Source organism: Phyllobates terribilis, unplaced genomic scaffold (genome assembly GCF_046119375.1).
Source record: "Phyllobates terribilis strain yellow unplaced genomic scaffold, ASM4611937v1 Scaffold_3__8_contigs__length_932513732, whole genome shotgun sequence".
Lineage (NCBI taxonomy): Eukaryota > Metazoa > Chordata > Amphibia > Anura > Dendrobatidae > Phyllobates > Phyllobates terribilis.
Window position 1 is genome coordinate 62,637,094 of NW_027362763.1, and position 21,955 is coordinate 62,659,048.

The 21,955-nt window shown below is 48.3% G+C and overlaps 2 protein-coding genes across 4 annotated transcripts in view; one reads left to right on the forward strand and one right to left on the reverse strand.

Annotated features, from left to right (window-relative positions):
* Positions 1 to 21,955, reverse strand: part of RUNX2 (RUNX family transcription factor 2) — a 246,987-nt gene that overhangs the window by 155,290 nt on the left and 69,742 nt on the right. The window lies entirely within an intron of this gene.
* SUPT3H (SPT3 homolog, SAGA and STAGA complex component) overlaps positions 5,601 to 21,955 on the forward strand; it is a 633,482-nt gene continuing 617,127 nt past the window's right edge. For both annotated transcript variants that reach the window (XM_073673939.1, XM_073673940.1), the window contains exons 1-2: positions 5,601 to 5,722; positions 19,128 to 19,237. In XM_073673939.1, the coding sequence (XP_073530040.1) occupies positions 19,128 to 19,237 (110 nt within the window). In that variant the 5' untranslated portion in view covers positions 5,601 to 5,722. The remainder of the gene's footprint in view (positions 5,723 to 19,127; positions 19,238 to 21,955) is intronic.

The window sequence follows — 21,955 nt, forward strand, 5'->3', positions numbered from 1 at the left end:
ACAACCCGTTGACACACCTGGACACGGCAAGACTCGGTGCCCTAGAGCAGAGATGGATGGCTCGTCTGTCCAACTACGAGTTCACAATCAAATACCGGGCAGGACGCTCCAATACCAACGCGGACGCCCTGTCCAGGATGCCAAACCTACCGGACGTAGGAGAAGATCCAGAGGGACTGGAAGAAGTCGAACTCCCCGCGTTCCACCGTCATGGGACTATCCAGTATTCCCATCGGGTAAGGAGTAAGCAAGCCGCTACGTTTAACCCCTTGCCTCACTACAACTGGGAGGAAACGCAAGACAGTGACTCTGCCGTCCGGCTGGTGAAGGAGATGCTGACTCGGCCAGAGGCTCGCCTTGACCCAGACGCTCCGGAGGAAGCCAAGCAACTGTGGGCTGAGAAGAGTCGACTGTTCCTTTACAAGGGGAAGTTGTGCCGCAGAGTGGTTAACTCCCGGACGCATGAACTAATCTGGCAAGTAGTGGTGCCACGGAGAGACGCAGCCATGGTGATGGAAGCATACCACGACGGGGCTGGACACTTCGGATGGAAGAAGCTGGAGTTCCTGCTGCGTGGGCGGTTCCACTGGGTAGGCATGAGGGGAACCATCGAGAGGTGGTGCAGAGACTGTGGCCCGTGCAACCTAAGAAGAAAGGACCGTGCCAGCCAGAAGACTCCCCTGCAGTCCATCGTCACCCGGCAGCCGTTGGAACTGGTAGCCTTGGATCATGTAAAACTGACCCCAAGCAGAAGTGGCTACGTCTACGCGTTAACCATTGTGGATCATTACTCCCGGTTCTTAGTTGTCGTCCCTGTTAAGGACTTAACGGCTCAAACTGCAGCTAGAGCCTTCCAGCAGCACTTCTGCCGTCCACACGGGTACCCGGACCAAGTGCTGACGGACCAGGGACCTGCCTTTGAAGCGGAGGTCTTCCAGGAATTCTGCAATCTGTATGGCTGCCGGAAGATAAGGACGACACCCTATCATCCGCAAACTAATGGACTTTGTGAGAAAATGAACCAGGTGGTAATGGATCTCCTGAAAACGTTGCCCCTGGAAGAACGCAGTCTGTGGCCTGAGAAGCTGCCCGATCTGGTGGACCTATACAACCACATCCCGGTAGGTTCCACCAACTGTACCCCGGCTTACCTAATGAGGGCGAGACCTGGTAAGTTACCTGTTGACCTGGAAATGGGAGTCCTGACACCCGAGGACACTTCACCAGAAACAGACTGGGACACAGAGAGGCAGCAGCAGTACCGGAGAGTACAGGAGAGCGTGGAGCGAAGTCTCTGTCAGGCTAGGGAAAGACAAGAGAAAACTTACAACCAGTATGCTCCCGCTGTTCCCCTGGTACCCGGAGAGCAGGTCTTGAAGAGGAAACGACGGCTCCACAAGTTGGACGACCAGTGGGAGAAGGACCCGTACACCGTACTGCCCTCAAGCCACGAGAACCCGAAAGTCTGTACCATCAGTAAAGACGGAGGGGAGACCATAGCCATTGTATCCCGGGATCACCTGAAGAAGTGTCCTGAACAGCTACGGAACCCTGAAGAGGAACAAGAAGACCATCGACCCGTAGAGGAAAGGGAAGATATGGTTAGTACTGTGCTCGGAGACTTCCCTCGGTCCTGGACTCAAGTCAATGGTGCAGTTGTGGTACCCGTCCTCACGTTCCTCCAACCAGCATCCCAAGTGCCTAAGGAGCAACAGGTAGAGCTGGAAGAGCAGCCGGTCCACGAGGCAGAAGACTCCACACAAGCAGAACAGGAGGATCAACCCTCTGCTTATAGTGAGCCTGCCGTACCCCTAGTGAGCCAAAGAGCCGGTAGACAGCTGCCCAGTTTACCCTTGACAGCTCCTACACCCTGTAGTTCAGGGCTAGACAGTCAGCTCTGTAGGTCCACTAGGGCCACTAGAGGCCAGTTACCCGCACGTTGGAGGATTTGAAGTGTATAAATTGTTTTATTTGTGGTTACCTGTTTTTCTTGTTGCTTGTGTATAATTATGTGTTTCTAGTTATTTATAGGAGTCCTTGGTGGATTTACCGGGAATCCTTGTACAATTGGTTGGAGCGTAACCTAGGAATGGACTAAAGACTGTTAAGGACTCGGGGCAGGACAGGCCCCTACCTGGTTACGTCTCCCTGTTTTGGTGAAATGGACACCTTGCTTTTCTTCAAAACTGCACCCGGTTGCGGACACGCCGTAACCATCTTTATGTGTTTTTCTTATTGTATTATTATTGTTTATACCTTGTTATGTTTTTCTAAAAATATGTTTAGTCCCGGAGTACTAAATTTCACTAGGGGGGAATGTGGCACCCCAGGGGTCTGGTTTCCACAGTAACAGCAATGTTATGTCTGAGAGCAGGTGGGAGGTCTCTTGGTCAGGGATCCTATGCATGCCACACCTCCTGCCCAGTCCTGGGAGGGGAAGGACTTCCCCTATATAAACCTAGGGCTGAGGCAGGGTTAGTGAGTAGAGAAGAAGTAGAGACAGAGAAGCAGATATAGGAAAAGAACATTAGGAGCTCTGTGGGAGCAGTGCTACAAGGAGTCAGGGGCTGGCAGCTGCAGAGCTCGCCCTGACTGAGAAGTTATCACCGGACCCGGAGTCCGAGGCTGTGGGGACTAACTCCTATCCAACAGCAGAAACCGACCGGCAGGGGATTGCAGGTCCTCTGTCCCAGAAATCCGAAGGCACGGTCACACGCGTGGGACCAGCACCGCCGTCGTGGAGCGGAAGCTACTAGAAGGCCCCGAGTCACCGGCCATACGGGTGAGCACCACACGGTACACTCAGGGACGTGGGCTACTTATATCCGCCTCTAGCAAGGTAGCCAGAAGAGTATCGTTAGTTTGGGAGGCCTACAACTCCGCCTGGCCAGGGGAGATCCCATCTGCTCAAGGACTGACCAGGCCCCAATCGCTAGCCAGTACTCTGGGAGGGTCTATCTTTGTCACCAGTAAAGACCCTGAACTACACCGTACCGTCTCCGAGTGGTTCCTGCTACCCCCATCATCCACGTCGGCTGCCCTGAGGCCATACCCCTCCCGTTGGGGGTTATACTATCACGCTGCACAATCCTACCACCGGCCTCAGCGGTCTGCCCTGCAGCAGCAGCTCCTTAGCTGTACTCAACGGGTGGCGTAGTCGTCCAACATCTACCGCTAATACAGCGCCACTTAGTCTGACTCCCTGGGCACGGACCGGATCACCGCCACGAGACTACAACCCTCAAGAGATCCGGCTCCGGGTAAGCTCCCGCGTGCGCAACGCAGCGCGACACAGGCCCAGGGGCGCGTCACATTTACATAAAGTTCAGTGAAAAAAAAAAATCATTCAGCCATTACTTCCAATGCTCCAAGAGATGCCTGTAAATAAAAAAAATGCTCTAAAAAATCACTTAAAAGACTTTTCCTATTAATTTCTATTAGGGTGCCTTCACATTGCTTTTGGTGGCCCCTTTGGGGGCTTCAGATGTAAGCCTGGATGGGGCCACCAAACAAGTGCCTGAAAAAATCCTCTATGGTCACATTTTGTAAGCCAAAACCAGGAGAGGAACAATCAGAGGAAAATTATAATAGAAACACGTCACCACTTCTGTATTTATCACCAACTCCTGTTTTTTTTGCAGCAAATTCTTGCCCCGTCTTTATTTTTTGGCTTTTTAGTGCAAAAAGTCTCCAAAATTGTAAAAAAAAAAAATAAAATTCTGACAAATATTAAATCACTCCAAGGGCAACTGGGGTTATATTTACGACTTTTTGGAAAAATGAAAAATCATGAATCAGACAAAAACATTTGGAAAAATACAAAACCTCGGCTAACGATAAAAAACAAACTGGTGAACATGTAGAAAGTATTAAAAAAAAAAGCGCAAATTAAAAGAGAGAAAAAAAGGTGGAAGCGAAAAACAGTCGAAAAACACCAAAACTAGACAGGAAAGGCGCAAAGGCAATAATGAATCGAAACAGTCAAAAGCGAAGAAGAGCCAATGGGGACCTGCATAAACCTGCAGCCGCCCCAGACCAATCACTATTGAGACCGGAGAATCCATAAAAAAATGGGACATTGGCCTGGGTTTTACATTCACGTCACCATATGTCAGAAGAATATTTGCAAAAGGTAAAAGTCAAAAATGTATAATGTGATAATATAATAAAGGGTCAACCCCTTCATGACCGATGACGTATATTTACGTCATTGGCCGTGTCCCTACCTTTGATGCAGGCTCCGGTGCTGAGCCCACCTCTTTCCCTGCACTTTATAGCTGATTTAATGAGCCATCATGTGCCTCTAACAGCAGATCCACCCTGTCACGTGATCGTGGGGCGCTGACGGGTTGTCATGACAGCCGGGTGTCTGCAGAAGACCCTTGTGCCTGTCATTGTGAATTTTTGGTACACATAGCAGTACTGAAGCCCTGCTATGTATAGCACAAGCGATCGGACGATCGCAGCTTTGTCTCCTAAGGGGACTAGTAAAGCCAGTAAAAAAAATGTTTTAAAAAATATAAAAAAAATAAAAAAACACAAAATTCCAAATTGTCCCCATTTTGCCCTATTCAAAATAAAACAGTAATAATAATAAAAAAATTTTTTTGGTATCGCCGTGTTCAGAATCGCCCGATCTATCAAAATATAAAATAAATGAATCCGATCGGTAGACGGCGTAACGAGAAAAAAATCAATACGCCACTAATTTAGATTTTTTTGTCACCATAACATTGCAATAAAATGCAATAACGGAAGATCAAAAGATCTTATCTACCCCAAAATGGTATCCATAGAAACGTCAGCTCGGGGTGCAAAACATAAGCCTTCACCCGGCCACAGATTCCGAAAAATGGAGACGCTACAGGTCTCCGAAAATCATGACAAAAGCAAAACCTTTTTTCATACAAATTTCTGAATTTTTTTCACCAGTTGAATAAAAAAGAACCTATACATGTTTGGTGTCTACGAACTCGTAATGACCTGGAGAATAATAATGGCAGGTCAGTTTTAGCATTCAGTGAACGTGGTAAAAAAAAATAAAAAATTGTGTAACTGCACTTTTTTTTTTTAAAATTTTCACTGCACTTGGATTTTTTTTTACATTTTCCAGTACATAATATGGAAAAACCAATGGTGTCGTTCAAAAGTACAACTCGTCCTGCAAAAAAACAAGCCCTCATACGGCCATATTGACTGAAAAATAAATAAGTTATGGCTCTGGGAAGAAAAACCAAAAAGGAAAAGAACGCCAGGGGGTGAAGGGGTTAAAGAACAAAGATTTAGGAAACTTCTAAAGAAAAACTCTGTTGCCCATAGCAACTAATCACAGTGCAGCTGTCATTTTGCACCTCTGTTGAAAAATGAAAGCTGCCCTGTCATTGGTTGCCATGGGCGACACAGTCATTCTTTCTTTTACACTATTTTCATTACATTCAGTAACAAGTCACCGCGCTATAGATAAACCAGCGCTACACTTAACAAAGCGCCCCTCAATTGGCATTTTATGGGGTTGCTAATTGATTTGACATTAAGACGTATGACCCTCTACGCCCACCGTACTCAAAAGGAGGAAGTTGAACACTTATCGCGCTGCTGATTGGTTTTTGGCGGCCATGTTTAGTCAGGGAGTAAGACATGCCCGGCCATGTTTGTTGAGGGCAGCTTGCTGTCCATATGGGCAGTGTGCTTATAGATCTGCTGCAGAAGTCTAATAAAGGCGGTAAGTGACTGCAGAGCGGCTGCTCCTCACCACAGTGTATCCTGTGCAATAAACCGCCAAATGATAGGAAAGTAGGTATTAATCGGAGTTGTGGCACTGCCTGCTGATGTAGCAGAGCTGCAGTGCTCACTCTGTCTGCAGTGTAGTGTAGCTGTAGTCCCATTGGAAAACACACTGCTCGTGCAAGATGACACACTCAGCTCTGCTCCACTGCTATTCCCTTACCAGCTGAGGAGCCAGGGAGCCCTGCAGGGGACAGCTCTGATCCTATGGCGGATTTAACAACTGTAGTTTTTCTTTCATCCCCTTTTTTTTTAACATGATTCATAACTTTTTTTTTTTTGTGCAGTAAAAAATGATCTGGTAACACGACGATCCTCCAGTGCGATTATGGAGATACCAAGCGTTTAGTTATTATATATCAGCGGCTTCAAAAAATACAGAACTTTGTTTAAAAAATAACAAAATATAAAATGTGTCCTAGAAATAAAAAAAAATTATATATATTTTCTTCTGTGCGCATATATATATATATATATAATATATACACAGAAAAAAGTAATGTATAAAATAAATATATGCACAGAATATAAATATTTAGATTATACATTTACATTATCTTATATATTTTTTATATTTACAGTATACATTTTTTTCTGTATATTCTATATTTTTTATATATTATAATTATACATTATATTTTGTGTGTGTGTGTATATATATATATATATATATATATATATATATAATATATATAATTTATATGTACGCACAGAAAAAATGTAAAATAAAAAATGATATATGCAAAGAAAAAAGTAATGTATGATATAAATATATGCACAGAATATATTGTTATTTATATTATACATTATTTTCAGTGTGTGTGTATATATGTGTGTGTATGTGTGTGTGTGTATATATATATATATATATATATATATATATATATATATATATATATATATATATATATATACACACAGAGAAAATATAATGTCTAATATAAATAGCAATTATAAATTCATAAAATATATAATATACAGAAAATAATGATGTATCATAAATAGTAATAATATAAAAATATATAATTTTTTTACTTTTCTTTTAATTTATATTATTATTTTGTATTTGTGCAACACTTTCCAAGACCCACTTTTTTTTTTAATTTTCCCGTTGCCGGAGCCAAGTGGGGGCTTGCTTTCAATGTCTTTGACGTGGTGAGCTGACAAATGTATTGATACCGTTTTGGGGTAAATGCTGATATAAATGTTATATATGTACAGTACAGACCAAAAGTTTGGACAAAAAGTGGCTACTTTGAAGAACCTAGAATATAAGACATATTTTCAGTTGTTTCATACTTTTTTGTTAAGTATATAATTCCACATGTGTTAATTCATAGTTTTGATGCCTTCAGTGTGAATGTACAATTGTCATAGTCATGAAAATACAGTAAAATCTTTAAATGAGGTGTGTCCAAACTTTTGGTCTGTACTATATATATATATATATATATATATATATATATATATATATATATATATATATATATATATATATATATATATATATATATATATATATTATACTGCTCAAAAAAATAAAGGGAACACTTAAACAACAGAGTATAACTCCAAGTAAATCAAACTTCTGTGAAATCAAACTGTCCACTTAGGAAGCAACACTGATTGACAATCAATTTCACATGCTGTTGTGCAAATGGAATAGACAATAGATGGAAATTATTGGCAATTATCAAGACACCCTCAATAAAGGAGTGGTTCTGCAGGTGGGGACCACAGACCACATCTCAGTACCAATGCTTTCTGGCTGATGTTTTGGTCACTTTTGAATGTTGGTTGTGCTTTCACACTCGTGGTAGCATGAGACGGACTCTACAACCCACAGAAGTTGCTCAGGTAGTGCAGCTCATCCAGGATGGCACATCAATGCGAGCTGTGGCAAGAAGGTTTGCTGTGTCTGTCAGCGTAGTGTCCAGAGGCTGGAGGCGCTACCAGGAGACAGGCCAGTACACCAGGAGATGTGGAGGAGGCCGTAGGAGGGCAACAACCCAGCAGTAGGACTGCTACCTCCACCTTGGTGCAAGGAGGAACAGGAGGCGCACTGCCAGAGCCCTGCAAAATGACCTCGAGCAGGCCACAAATGTGCATGTGTCTGCACAAACGGTTAGAAACCGACTCCTTGGCATTTGCCACAGAACACCAGGATTGGCAAAGTCGCCACTGGCGCCCTGTGCTCTTCACAGATGAAAGCAGGTTCACACTGAGCACATGTGACAGACGTGACAGAGTCTGGAGACACCGTGGAGAGCGATCTGCTGCCTGCAACATCCTTCAGCATGACTGGTTTGGCAGTGGGTCAGTAATGTTGTGGGGTGGCATTTCTTTGGAGGGCCGCACAGCCCTCCATGTGATCGCCAGAGGTAGCCTGACTGCCATTAGGTACCGAGATGAGATTCTCAGACCCCTTGTGAGACCATATGCTGGTGCGGTTGGCCCTGGGTTCCTCCTAATGCAGGACAATGCCAGACCTCATGTGGCTGGAGTGTGTCAGCAGTTTCTGCAAGATGAAGGCATTGAAGCTATGGACTGGCCGCCCGTTCCCCAGACCTGAATCCGATTGAGCACATCTGGGACATCATGTCTCGCTCCATCCACCAACCTCACGTTGCACCACAGACTGTCCAGGAGTTGGCGGATGCTTTAGTCCAGGTCTGGGAGGAGATCCAACAGGAGACCATCCGCAACCTCATCAGGAGCATGCCCAGGCGTTGTAGGGAGGTCATACAGGCACGTGGAGGCCACACACAATACTCAGCCTCATCAGGAGCATGCCCAGGCGTTGTAGGGAGGTCATACAGGCACGTGGAGGCCACACACAATACTCAGCCTCATCAGGAGCATTCCCAGGCATTGTAGGGAGGTCATACAGGCACGTGGAGGCCACACACAATACTCAGCCTCATCAGGAGCATGCCCAGGCGTTGTAGGCAGGTCATACAGGCACGTGGAGGCCACACACAATACTCAGCCTCATCAGGAGCATTCCCAGGCATTGTAGGGAGGTCATACAGGCATGTGGAGGCCACACACAATACTCAGCCTCATCAGGAGCATGCCCAGGCGTTGTAGGGAGGTCATACAGGCACGTGGAGGCCACACACAATACTCAGCCTCATCAGGAGCATTCCCAGGCATTGTAGGGAGGTCATACAGGCACGTGGAGGCCACACACAATACTCAGCCTCATCAGGAGCATGCCCAGGCGTTGTAGGCAGGTCATACAGGCACGTGGAGGCCACACACAATACTCAGCCTCATCAGAGCATGCCCAGGCGTTGTAGGGAGGTCATACAGGCACGTGGAGGCCACACACAATACTCAGCCTCATCAGGAGCATTCCCAGGCATTGTAGGGAGGTCATACAGGCACGTGGAGGCCACACACAATACTCAGCCTCATCAGGAGCATGCCCAGGCGTTGTACGGAGGTCATACAGGCACGTGGAGGCCACACACAATACTGAGCCTCATCAGGAGCATGCCCAGGCGTTGTAGGGAGGTCATACAGGCACGTGGAGGCCACACACAATACTCAGCCTCATCAGGAGCATGCCCAGGCGTTGTAGGGAGGTCATACAGGCACGTGGAGGCCACACACAATACTCAGCCTCATCAGGAGCATGCCCAGGCGTTGTACGGAGGTCATACAGGCACGTGGAGGCCACACACAATACTGAGCCTCATCAGGAGCATGCCCAGGCGTTGTAGGGAGGTCGTACAGGCACGTGGAGGCCACACACAATACTCAGCCTCATCAGGAGCATTCCCAGGCATTGTAGGGAGGTCATACAGGCACGTGGAGGCCACACACAATACTCAGCCTCATCAGGAGCATGCCCAGGCGTTGTAGGGAGGTCATACAGGCACGTGGAGGCCACACACAATACTCAGCCTCATCAGGAGCATTCCCAGGCATTGTAGGGAGGTCATACAGGCACGTGGAGGTCACACACAATACTCAGCCTCATCAGGAGCATGCCCAGGCGTTGTACGGAGGTCATACAGGCACGTGGAGGCCACACACAATACTGAGCCTCATCAGGAGCATGCCCAGGCGTTGTAGGGAGGTCATACAGGCACGTGGAGGCCACACACAATACTGAGCCTCATCAGGAGCATGCCCAGGCGTTGTAGGGAGGTCATACAGGCACGTGGAGGCCACACACAATACTGAGCCTCATCAGGAGCATGCCGAGGCGTTGTACGGAGGTCATACAGGCACGTGGAGGCCACACACAATACTCAGCCTCATCAGGAGCATGCCCAGGCGTTGTAGGGAGGTCATACAGGCACGTGGAGGCCACACACAATACTGAGCCTCATCAGGAGCATGCCCAGGCGTTGTACGGAGGTCATACAGGCACGTGGAGGCCACACACAATACTCAGCCTCATTTTGACTTGTTTTAAGGACATTACATCAAAGTTGGATCAGCCTGTAGTGTGTTTTTCCACTTTAATTTTGGGGGTGACTCCAAATCCAGGCCTCCATTGGTTAATACATTTGATTTCCATTGATGATTTTTGTGTGATTTTGTTGTCAGCTCATTCAACCTTGTACAGAACAAAGTATTCAATGAGAAGATTTCACTCATTCAGATCTAGGATGTGTTATTTGAGTGTTCCCTTTATTTTTTTGAGCAGTATGTATGTGTATATATATATATTATATTATATTATATTCTCGATCTCTATCTTTTTTTCTACAGCTGAACCTTATCTCCACCTGCAAAAAATATTATAATACTTTTTGCAGGTGGAGATAAAATTCGGCTGTAGAAAGATGGCAATTCTGTCTTTCTGTTTGTTTTTTTTCAGTACGTCGTTTACATTTCAGGTTACATAGTTGTATATTTTGATAGATGGGACTTTGAGGGATGCGGCGACACTGAAAAGGCTTTTCTTTTTCTTTTTTATTATCGGATGGAGAATGGCGTTGGGGAGGGGGGGTTGATTCAAACTTTTAATATTTGATAAACTTTTTCTTACTCTTCTCTTTTTATAATGCACCTAGGGCACCTGAATGATCGTTTTGACACCATTTACTGAAATGATTCAATATTGCAGGATAGTAATAATCATGACCTATGAAGCCCGGGCACAGATTGACCGCGGCATCTAAGGCAGCTGTCCAGTGAAAGCAAGGTATAATTTGCTGATCGGTGGAGTCAAACCATTCGACTAATTGGCAGAATGGGGAATTGGTTTCCCCCTTCGGGGCACTTTTATCCCTGTTGCAGAATAGAGGGGCAGATCGGATGCTGAACCCCTTTTCATTGATTCTTTAGGAGGCTGCCGGGAAAAGCCGAGCACAGCACTCAGCATCCCCATAGGGAAAGGAGGGAGCAGCGGTACGTATGTACGACTGGGGTTGTAATTGCTACTTTCTGCCCATTAGTGAAAGTCCCAGCAGTTGGACCCCCATCGATCAATAAATTGTTACCCATCCTGTGAACAGGAGATAACTTGTTTTCCCTGAACAGCATCTCCAGGTGGTTAAACATCAGCAATCTGAGTTATCTCCTTTTGCTGCTGATGGAAGCCGGAGCTGTCTGTATAACGCAGCCGACAACTCTCCTGTGTCGAGGGTTCCATGATGATACGTTGTAAGGTGTCATGTCTCCAAGCGCTATTAACCTGCATATATTAAGTAAATTTACGTTTTGAAGGTGCCCCGCCACCTTATTAAAATCCCAATTACTGTGATAAAATTAACCGGAGCCGCCGGCTTTCAGTCATAGAGGTGTGGCTTCAGTCACTGCTCATGCAGTACATAGTGAGCGGCGGTTGTAAGCATGCGCTAACACTTTGGCAGCTTGCGGTGCAGCTCATCTATGCAGAGTGACCTGTCAATCAAAGTGCCGGGGTGTGATTATAGCCGCTGCTCACTATGTAGTGTATGAGCAGTGACTGAAGCTGCGCCGGCCTCTAAGACTGAAAGCTGGCGGCTCCCAGGATCCTCTACAGCCGGGATGCTACTGCATCATTAGAAGTTAACACCTGTCCATAAGATTGGTGATAACTTGTTGGTCTTCAGGTTCTGACCATCGGGAGCCGCACTGATTCCCAGGACTGAGTTCTGTGAAGCTCTGTCTGAATGGAGCCATAACCAGACATGTGCACTACTATCTCAGTCATTCTCTTAGGGACTGCCGGAAAAAGATGAGTGCTGTACTTTACTATCGCCAGCATTTCCATAGTGAGTGGGGTGGTGGTGGTGCACATGCTGGGCCTCTGCTCCATTCTGATAGAGCACTTCAGAATTCCTCTGAAACAATGAAGGTCCCGGCGGTCGGACCCCGCCAATCGCCAAGCTGTTACCAAACCTATGCATAGATGATAAGTTCTAAAGATGGGTGAGAGACAGCCAGTGGAGCTGCTGTGGGTGTGTATTCTAGAGCCAGAAGCCCTGCTACACGTGTGTATTCTAGAGCCAGAAGCCCTGCTACACGTGTGTATTCTAGAGCCAGAAGCCCTGCTACACGTGTGTATTCTAGAGCCAGAAGCCCTGCTGCACGTGTGTATTCTAGAGCCAGAAGCCCTGCTGCACGTGGTTATTCTAGAGCCAGAAGCCCTGCTGCACGTGTGTATTCTAGAGCCAGAAGCCCTGCTGCACGTGTGTATTCTAGAGCCAGAAGCCCTGCTGCACGTGTGTATTCTAGAGCCAGAAGCCCTGCTACGCGTGTGTATTCTAGAGCCAGAAGCCCTGCTACGCGTGTGTATTCTAGAGCCAGAAGCCCTGCTACGCGTGTGTATTCTAGAGCCAGAAGCCCTGCTGCGCGTGTGTATTCTAGAGCCAGAAGCCCTGCCGCGCGTGTGTATTCTAGAGCCAGAAGCCCTGCCGCGCGTGTGTATTCTAGAGCCAGAAGCCCTGCCGCGCGTGTGTATTCTAGAGCCAGAAGCCCTGCCGCGCGCGTGTGTATTCTAGAGCCAGAAGCCCTGCCGCGCGCGTGTGTATTCTAGAGCCAGAAGCCCTGCCGCGCGCGTGTGTATTCTAGAGCCAGAAGCCCTGCCGCGCGCGTGTGTATTCTAGAGCCAGAAGCCCTGCCGCGCGCGTGTGTATTCTAGAGCCAGAAGCCCTGCCGCGCGCGTGTGTATTCTAGAGCCAGAAGCCCTGCCGCGCGCGTGTGTATTCTAGAGCCAGAAGCCCTGCCGCGCGCGTGTGTATTCTAGAGCCAGAAGCCCTGCCGCGCGCGTGTGTATTCTAGAGCCAGAAGCCCTGCCGCGCGCGTGTGTATTCTAGAGCCAGAAGCCCTGCCGCGCGCGTGTGTATTCTAGAGCCAGAAGCCCTGCCGCGCGCGTGTGTATTCTAGAGCCAGAAGCCCTGCCGCGCGCGTGTGTATTCTAGAGCCAGAAGCCCTGCCGCGCGCGTGTGTATTCTAGAGCCAGAAGCCCTGCCGCGCGCGTGTGTATTCTAGAGCCAGAAGCCCTGCCGCGCGCGTGTGTATTCTAGAGCCAGAAGCCCTGCCGCGCGCGTGTGTATTCTAGAGCCAGAAGCCCTGCCGCGCGCGTGTGTATTCTAGAGCCAGAAGCCCTGCCGCGCGCGTGTGTATTCTAGAGCCAGAAGCCCTGCCGCGCGTGTGTATTCTAGAGCCAGAAGCGCTGCCGCACGTGTGTATTCTAGAGCCAGAAGCGCTGCCGCACGTGTGTATTCTAGAGCCAGGGGGGTGCTGCTACACGTGTGTATTCTAGAGCCAGGGGGGTGCTGCTACACGTGTGTATTCTAGAGCCAGAAGCCCTGCTACGCATGTGTATTATAGAGCCAGGGGGCGCTGCTACGGTGTTATATTCTGGAGCCAGAGGGCATTACTACGCGTGTGTATTCTTGAGCCAGAAGCCCTGCTACGCGTGTGTATTCTAGAGCCAGAAGCCCTGCTACGCGTGTGTATTCTAGAGCCAGGGGGGTGCTGCTACACGTCTGTATTCTAGAGCCAGGGGGGTGCTGCTACACGTGTGTATTCTAGAGCCAGAAGCCCTGCTACACATGTGTATTCTAGAGCCAGGGGGGTGCTGCTACACGTGTGAATTCTAGAGCCAGAAGCCCTGCTACGCATGTGTATTATAGAGCTAGGGGGCGCTGCTACGGTGTTATATTCTGGAGCCAGAGGGCATTACTACGCGTGTGTATTCTTGAGCCAGAAGCCCTGCTACACGTGTGTAATCTAGAGCCAGGAGCGCTGCTGCAGTGTTATATTCTGGAGCACGGCTCTGCGAGTGTAATCTAGAGCCAGGAGCGCTGCCGCGGTGTTATATTCTGGAGCACGGCTCTGCAAGTGTGATCTAGAGCCAGGAGCGCTGCTGCAGTGTTATATTCTGGAGCGCGGCTCTGCGAGTGTAATCTAGAGCTAGGAGCACTGCTGCAGTGTTATATTCTGGAGCGCGGCTCTGCGAGTGTAATCTAGAGCCAGGAGCGCTGCTGCAGTGTTATATTCTGGAGCGCGGCTCTGCGAGTGTAATCTAGAGCCAGGAGCGCTGCTGCAGTGTTCTATTCTGGAGCGCGGCTCTGCGAGTGTAATCTAGAGCCAGGAGCGCTGCTGCAGTGTTATATTCTGGAGCGCGGCTCTGCGAGTGTAATCTAGAGCCAGGAGCGCTGCTGCAGTGTTATATTCTGGAGCGCGGCTCTGCGAGTGTAATCTAGAGCTAGGAGCGCTGCTGCAGTGTTATATTATGGAGCGCGGCTCTGCGAGTGTAATCTAGAGCCAGGAGCCCTGCTGCAGTGTTATATTCTGGAGCGCGGCTCTGCGAGTGTAATCTAGAGCCAGGAGCCCTGCTGCAGTGTTATATTCTGGAGCGCGGCTCTGCGAGTGTAATCTAGAGCCAGGAGCGCTGCTGCAGTGTTATATTCTGGAGCGCGGCTCTGCGAGTGTAATCTAGAGCCAGGAGCGCTGCTGCAGTGTTATATTCTGGAGCGCGGCTCTGCGAGTGTAATCTAGAGCCAGGAGCGCTGCTGCAGTGTTATATTCTGGAGCGCGGCTCTGCGAGTGTAATCTAGAGCCAGGAGCGCTGCTGCAGTGTTATATTCTGGAGCGCGGCTCTGCGAGTGTAATCTAGAGCCAGGAGCGCTGCTGCAGTGTTATATTCTGGAGCGCGGCTCTGCGAGTGTAATCTAGAGCCAGGAGCGCTGCTGCAGTGTTATATTCTGGAGCGCGCCTCTGCGAGTGTAATCTAGAGCCAGGAGCGCTGCTGCAGTGTTATATTCTGGAGTGCGCCTCTGCGAGTGTAATCTAGAGCTAGGAGCGCTGCTGCAGTGTTATATTCTGGAGCGCGGCTCTGCGAGTGTAATCTAGAGCTAGGAGCGCTGCTGCAGTGTTCTATTCTGGAGTGCGGCTCTGCGAGTGTAATCTAGAGCTAGGAGCGCTGCTGCAGTGTTATATTCTGGAGCGCGGCTCTGCGAGTGTAATCTAGAGCCAGGAGCGCTGCTGCAGTGTTATATTCTGGAGCGCGGCTCTGCGAGTGTAATCTAGAGCCAGGAGCGCTGCTGCAGTGTTATATTCTGGAGCGCGGCTCTGCAGTGTAATCTAGAGCTAGGAGCGCTGCTGCAGTGTTATATTCTGGAGCGCGGCTCTGCGAGTGTAATCTAGAGCCAGGAGCCCTGCTGCAGTGTTATATTCTGGAGCGCGGCTCTGCGAGTGTAATCTAGAGCCAGGAGCGCTGCTGCAGTGTTATATTCTGGAGCGCGGCTCTGCGAGTGTAATCTAGAGCCAGGAGCCCTGCTGCAGTGTTATATTCTGGAGCGCGGCTCTGCGAGTGTAATCTAGAGCCAGGAGCGCTGCTGCAGTGTTATATTCTGGAGCGCGGCTCTGCGAGTGTAATCTAGAGCCAGGAGCGCTGCTGCAGTGTTATATTCTGGAGCGCGGCTCTGCGAGTGTAATCTAGAGCCAGGAGCGCTGCTGCAGTGTTATATTCTGGAGCGCGGCTCTGCGAGTGTAATCTAGAGCCAGGAGCCCTGCTGCAGTGTTATATTCTGGAGCGCGGCTCTGCGAGTGTAATCTAGAGCCAGGAGCGCTGCTGCAGTGTTATATTCTGGAGCGCGGCTCTGCGAGTGTAATCTAGAGCCAGGAGCGCTGCTGCAGTGTTATATTCTGGAGCGCGGCTCTGCGAGTGTAATCTAGAGCCAGGAGCGCTGCTGCAGTGTTATATTCTGGAGCGCGGCTCTGCGAGTGTAACCTAGAGCCAGGAGCGCTGCTGCAGTGTTATATTCTGGAGCGCGGCTCTGCGAGTGTAATCTAGAGCCAGGAGCCCTGCTGCAGTGTTATATTCTGGAGCGCGGCTCTGCGAGTGTAATCTAGAGCCAGGAGCCCTGCTGCAGTGTTATATTCTGGAGCGCGGCTCTGCGAGTGTAATCTAGAGCCAGGAGCGCTGCTGCAGTGTTATATTCTGGAGCGCGGCTCTGCGAGTGTAATCTAGAGCCAGGAGCGCTGCTGCAGTGTTATTCTGGAGCACGGCTCTGCGAGTGTAATCTAGAGCTAGGAGCCCTGCTGCAGTGTTATATTCTGGAGCGCGGCTCTGCGAGTGTAATCTAGAGCCAGGAGCGCTGCTGCAGTGTTATTCTGGAGCACGGCTCTGCGAGTGTAATCTAGAGCTAGGAGCCCTGCTGCAGTGTTATATTCTGGAGCGCGGCTCTGCGAGTGTAATCTAGAGCCAGGAGCGCTGCTGCAGTGTTATATTCTGGAGCGCGGCTCTGCGAGTGTAATCTAGAGCCAGGAGCCCTGCTGCAGTGTTATATTCTGGAGCGCGGCTCTGCGAGTGTAATCTAGAGCTAGGAGCCCTGCTGCAGTGTTATATTCTGGAGCGCGGCTCTGCGAGTGTAATCTAGAGCCAGGAGCGCTGCTGCAGTGTTATATTCTGGAGCGCGGCTCTGCGAGTGTAATCTAGAGCCAGGAGCCCTGCTGCAGTGTTATATTCTGGAGCGCGGCTCTGCGAGTGTAATCTAGAGCCAGGAGCGCTGCTGCAGTGTTATATTCTGGAGCGCGGCTCTGCGAGTGTAATCTAGAGCCAGGAGCGCTGCTGCAGTGTTATATTCTGGAGCGCGGCTCTGCGAGTGTAATCTAGAGCCAGGAGCGCTGCTGCAGTGTTATATTCTGGAGCGCGGCTCTGCGAGTGTAATCTAGAGCCAGGAGCCCTGCTGCAGTGTTATATTCTGGAGCGCGGCTCTGCGAGTGTAATCTAGAGCCAGGAGCGCTGCTGCAGTGTTATATTCTGGAGCGCGGCTCTGCGAGTGTAATCTAGAGCCAGGAGCGCTGCTGCAGTGTTATTCTGGAGCACGGCTCTGCGAGTGTAATCTAGAGCTAGGAGCCCTGCTGCAGTGTTATATTCTGGAGCGCGGCTCTGCGAGTGTAATCTAGAGCCAGGAGCGCTGCTGCAGTGTTATTCTGGAGCACGGCTCTGCGAGTGTAATCTAGAGCCAGGAGCGCTGCTGCAGTGTTATATTCTGGAGCGCGGCTCTGCGAGTGTAATCTAGAGCCAGGAGCGCTGCTGCAGTGTTATATTCTGGAGCGCGGCTCTGCGAGTGTAATCTAGAGCCAGGAGCGCTGCTGCAGTGTTATTCTGGAGCGCGGCTCTGCGAGTGTAATCTAGAGCTAGGAGCGCTGCTGCAGTGTTATATTCTGGAGCGCGGCTCTGCGAGTGTAATCTAGAGCCAGGAGCGCTGCTGCAGTGCTATATTCTGGAGCGCGGCTCTGCGAGTGTAATCTAGAGCCAGGAGCGCTGCTGCAGTGTTATATTCTGGAGCGCGGCTCTGCGAGTGTAATCTAGAGCCAGGAGCGCTGCTGCAGTGTTATATTCTGGAGCGCGGCTCTGCGAGTGTAATCTAGAGCCAGGAGCGCTGCTGCAGTGTTATATTCTGGAGCGCGGCTCTGCGAGTGTAATCTAGAGCCAGGAGCGCTGCTGCTGGTTAGCACCATTCACACATCCCGTTTCTCATCTATCCCTTCCTTTCCTTCGCGTACATCATGGCTGGTGACTGTCTTTTACACATCAGAAAAAGCAGAGACGTCCTTGCGGGATGATTTGCGGAGCCAAGCTCGGACCTTTCTGTGAACAGCCAGGACGTGGCTGCCTTCCATGTGCTGTCCATTACTAACCCGGACACGTGAATCAGGCGACATTCGCACATCCGCGTGGCGCGTCCTAGTGCTGTCTGTGGTTTTTATATCGGGCAGCACTCGGACCCACAGCGTAGAATGGATGTATTCTGACATCTGTTAAAATCACTGACCCAAGAGCGAGATTGGGGAGACTCTGATCAGGTGCTGTTCTCTCTAGTTTTGCTGATCAGACTCTGCCATTATAGTGGAAGGCAGACTTTGTACTTCCGCTTTCCTTCCAAGTTTCATCTGTTTTTAGCGGTTACATTGTTGGGGTTCGCTTTCACTTGCAATTAAATCGGACGAATGCAATCCGATAAAAAATCGGATTGCATTCGTACTAGTTTAATCCTATGATGTGTGCTCAGTGGCCCTCTCTCGCAGCAGGGTGGGAGCCCAGGGTCATTAGCATATTGCATCCGATGCTATACGCGAGTGTGACCCCGGCCTGTCAGGTCTTTGTTATGTAATCTGAGGACAGCAGGAGATAGAGGCTGAAACACTGAATTCAGCGATGTATCACTTATTGGACTGTGTGCTGTTGTTTACTTACAATGAAGGTTTTATAACCAGGAGATTATCATTGCTGGGACTAGCTGCCTCATGCCAAGTTGTCTGACCACACCCCCTCCTGATAAGCAGCTCACTGTCTATAGACTGTGTACACTGAGAGCCTGGTGGGGGCGGGGTTAGCTTTCTCAGCTCTGCTACATCTAAGAACTCTGACTATGTTATAACTACTGCACCCAGTAAACGAAGTGATACATCGCTGGAATCAGGGTCTCTGCCCCTACATTAGGCTGCTCTCAGATGAGGAAACAAAAACCTGCTGACAGATTCCCTTTAAGAGTCAGTGGATAAAAAAAAGTTCAGACAGTACCTGCTTCAGTGAGAAAAAAGGGAAGCAACCAGGACGACACCCGAGAAAAAAATCAGTCCATCACTGTCAGATGGTAACACACTGATGTGTGAATGCTGCCTTAGACCTAACTTATACTGCTGACAATCACTCTAAGAACTTTCCTGATCTCCAACAGGGGTTGTCTCTTCTACGGCCCCCAATATCTCCGACCATGCTTTTAAAAGTTACTTAAATGACATTAAATAATAGAGGATTTATCAAGATGGGCAGTGGAGAAGGAAAGCTGATGCCTGATTGGCAAGTATGGGCATCTGCCCCTTTGTCTGACACATCAGGGAGGTGGCAGGCTACTTGATAATCTATTTATTTTTCCTAGATGAGCCTCAGCACTCCATCGGCTAACACCATGTCGTCATCAGCCACCGCATCGTCTGGGAAGGGAGCAGGAAAGCTGACCAGTTTCGTCCCTGAACTCCAGAGCATGATGTGAGTGACTTGTTTTATACATATATTCCTGTCCGTGTTAGAGAGCGAAGCTTTAATGTGTCTGGTGAGAAATCTCTGGACAGGTGACAGACACAGTAGAAGCTCAGTGTGATGAAAGCACTGGAAGTGACAGGATGGCAAGTGCAGTACAGTGCGGCTCTGCGAGTGTCGTCCGGGGGCGGCTCTGCGAGTGTCGTCCGGGGGCAGCTCCACAAAGAAATTGAGGGATTTGGAGCTTCATTCCTTGGTTAAATTCCTTACAAAGGAAGAAAAGAAGCCTAAAGAAATCCATGTAAGGATGCTTGCTGTGTGTGGTGATGTATGGTGATGATGCACCTTCCTATTACCAAGTAAAGTTTTGGGCTAAGCTGTTTTAATGGAGTAGAAAGTCAATTGAAGATGACCCTTTTTCAGGGCTTCTTAAGAGGAAATGTGTCTTAAAGTAGAGGCCATGATTTTAGAAAATCAGCAGGTCCCAGTCAGTAATGGCTCATGAGTTAGGCATTTCAGTTGTCTCAGTTTCATGATGTTTTGATGATGTCAATGGTTATTCCCGGTAGGTGCCGCAAATGTTGACATCTGAGCAAAAAACATGTCGCCGGCAATTGAGCCAAGAGAGTTTAGACATACGTAGAGAAAATCCAGGAGACTTCTATTCTCAATTGAGTGATGAAACATGGGTACTGAATAAGGATGAGCGGACCCGTGGATGGTCGTGTACGACCAAACTTTACTCCAAAGTTTCGCTCAGGGACCTGCACCTGACCCCCATAGAAATCAATGGCGACCCGAACTTTGTAGCTGGAAAATCTTTCTCTCCCCGTTAGACACTGGATGTCCGGTATGAACCCCGAACAGGTTGGGTTTGCTCATCTCTAGTCCTGAGACCAAACAAGAGTCCATGCAAAGGAAGCACAAGGGGTCACCAACTCCCAAAAAATGTTGTGTTCAGCAGTCAGCTTGAAAGATCATGGCAACAGTTTTTTGGGGATACAGAAGGCATTTTATTACTAGAATTCACACCACACAAGACCATAAAGATGCGTGGGCAGCCATTTCCTGATGATAATGCAGACAATGAGGCAGTAACGGTTCTTGCTGCAGCTTGAAGTCTTCTACTCTGAGGGCATCCGATCACTGGAGGAGAAGTGGCATAATTGCGTTGAAGTCAAGGGGGATTACATTGAAAGTAGTAAGTTCAGTTATCTCAGAAAATGTTGTTTTCATATTCAGGTAGATTAAATTATTGAACACCCCTCGTATATGGTTCTAATATATTGTGAAAATCAGTAGCGGAATGCAGACTAGGATGTATAATCCCTGCGGATGATTGCACTACACAGGTTCATACAGCTAGCAATTGTGGGATTATTGGCGGGAGGACAGTACAAAGAGTACAGTGCGGAGAGAGGAGAAAGAATTTACAGTCTCTGGGTGGACTGACATCAGATCCAGCCTGTATTCCTGGGAGAGAAAATCCCTTGAATCGTGCTGCAAACTACATGTCGGGGGATATGAAAATGAATGAAAGCAGATTGCAAGCAGACTAGCGTAATTGTAACTAAAGGTAATCACTAACCTACAAAAATCAAAACTAATTTTTACTAACATGTAAAAATCAATTTTTCCATGTCAAAGCTGCCCATAGACTTGAACTGTAGCAACTAGTACCAGACAGCTGCTGCCAAGGCAAATAATATTATAGGATGCATAAAAAGGGCATTGATACTCAGGATTAGAACATGGTTCTACCACATTACAAATCACTTATTAGAACACACGGCATATTGGGCACAGGTGCTTCATGCTTCATCATGGACGTGGATTCTTTACTGTAAGAGCAGTGACATGATGGAATTTTCTACAGCAGGATTGTTTTTCCCCTTAGAAGATTTGTCCTAAACTATGATATTAGCTCCTAATCATTGGAAATTATCCACTAGATAAAGGACAACTTTCTGATCGTTGGGGGCCCGATCTCTGAGACCCCGCTAATCTTCGAGTACGGGATTCTGAAGTAACATTACAAGTATGTTTCTACTTCATCATAGATGTGGATTCTTTACTGTAAGAGCAGTGACAAAATAACATTTTCTACCACAGTCTTTAGGAATGGTTGATTCATAATTAAAGGGATGTGGATGTCCTGTCTTGAATGAAGTAGCTTTCTACTTCATCATAAATGTGGATTCTTTACTGTAAGAGCAGTGACATGATGGAATTTTCTACAGCAGGATTGTTTTTCTCCTGCTGTAAATTATCCCCTATCCACTAGATAAAGGGCAACTTCTTATTCGCTGGGGGCCCAACCGATTTTTGAGAACTGGGCTCTGAAGACCTTCGTCTGAATGGAGCGGAGGACGAGCGTGCACACCTCCGCTGCATTCATTCTCAATGGGAATGATGGGGACTGCCCGGATCGGTCAGACCCCAGCTATCAAAAAGTTATCCTTTATCCTATAGATAGGGGATAAGTTAACATTTGGGGACAAATCCTTTCATAGCAGTCACCTAGACAGAGGTGCATGTGGTTCCTTGAATAAATATTGTAACTGCTGGATTAGGAAAGAAACGTGGATTCTCCAAAGGTAAAAAAAATACTCCTAAAACACCTTCAAAATGGATCTGGACGTTGCCCCCTTGGTAATGCTGAGATCAATATTTTTTGGGGGTATTAGAAAACCATTCTGTCCCGGAGTCTATATTTATATCACTCAA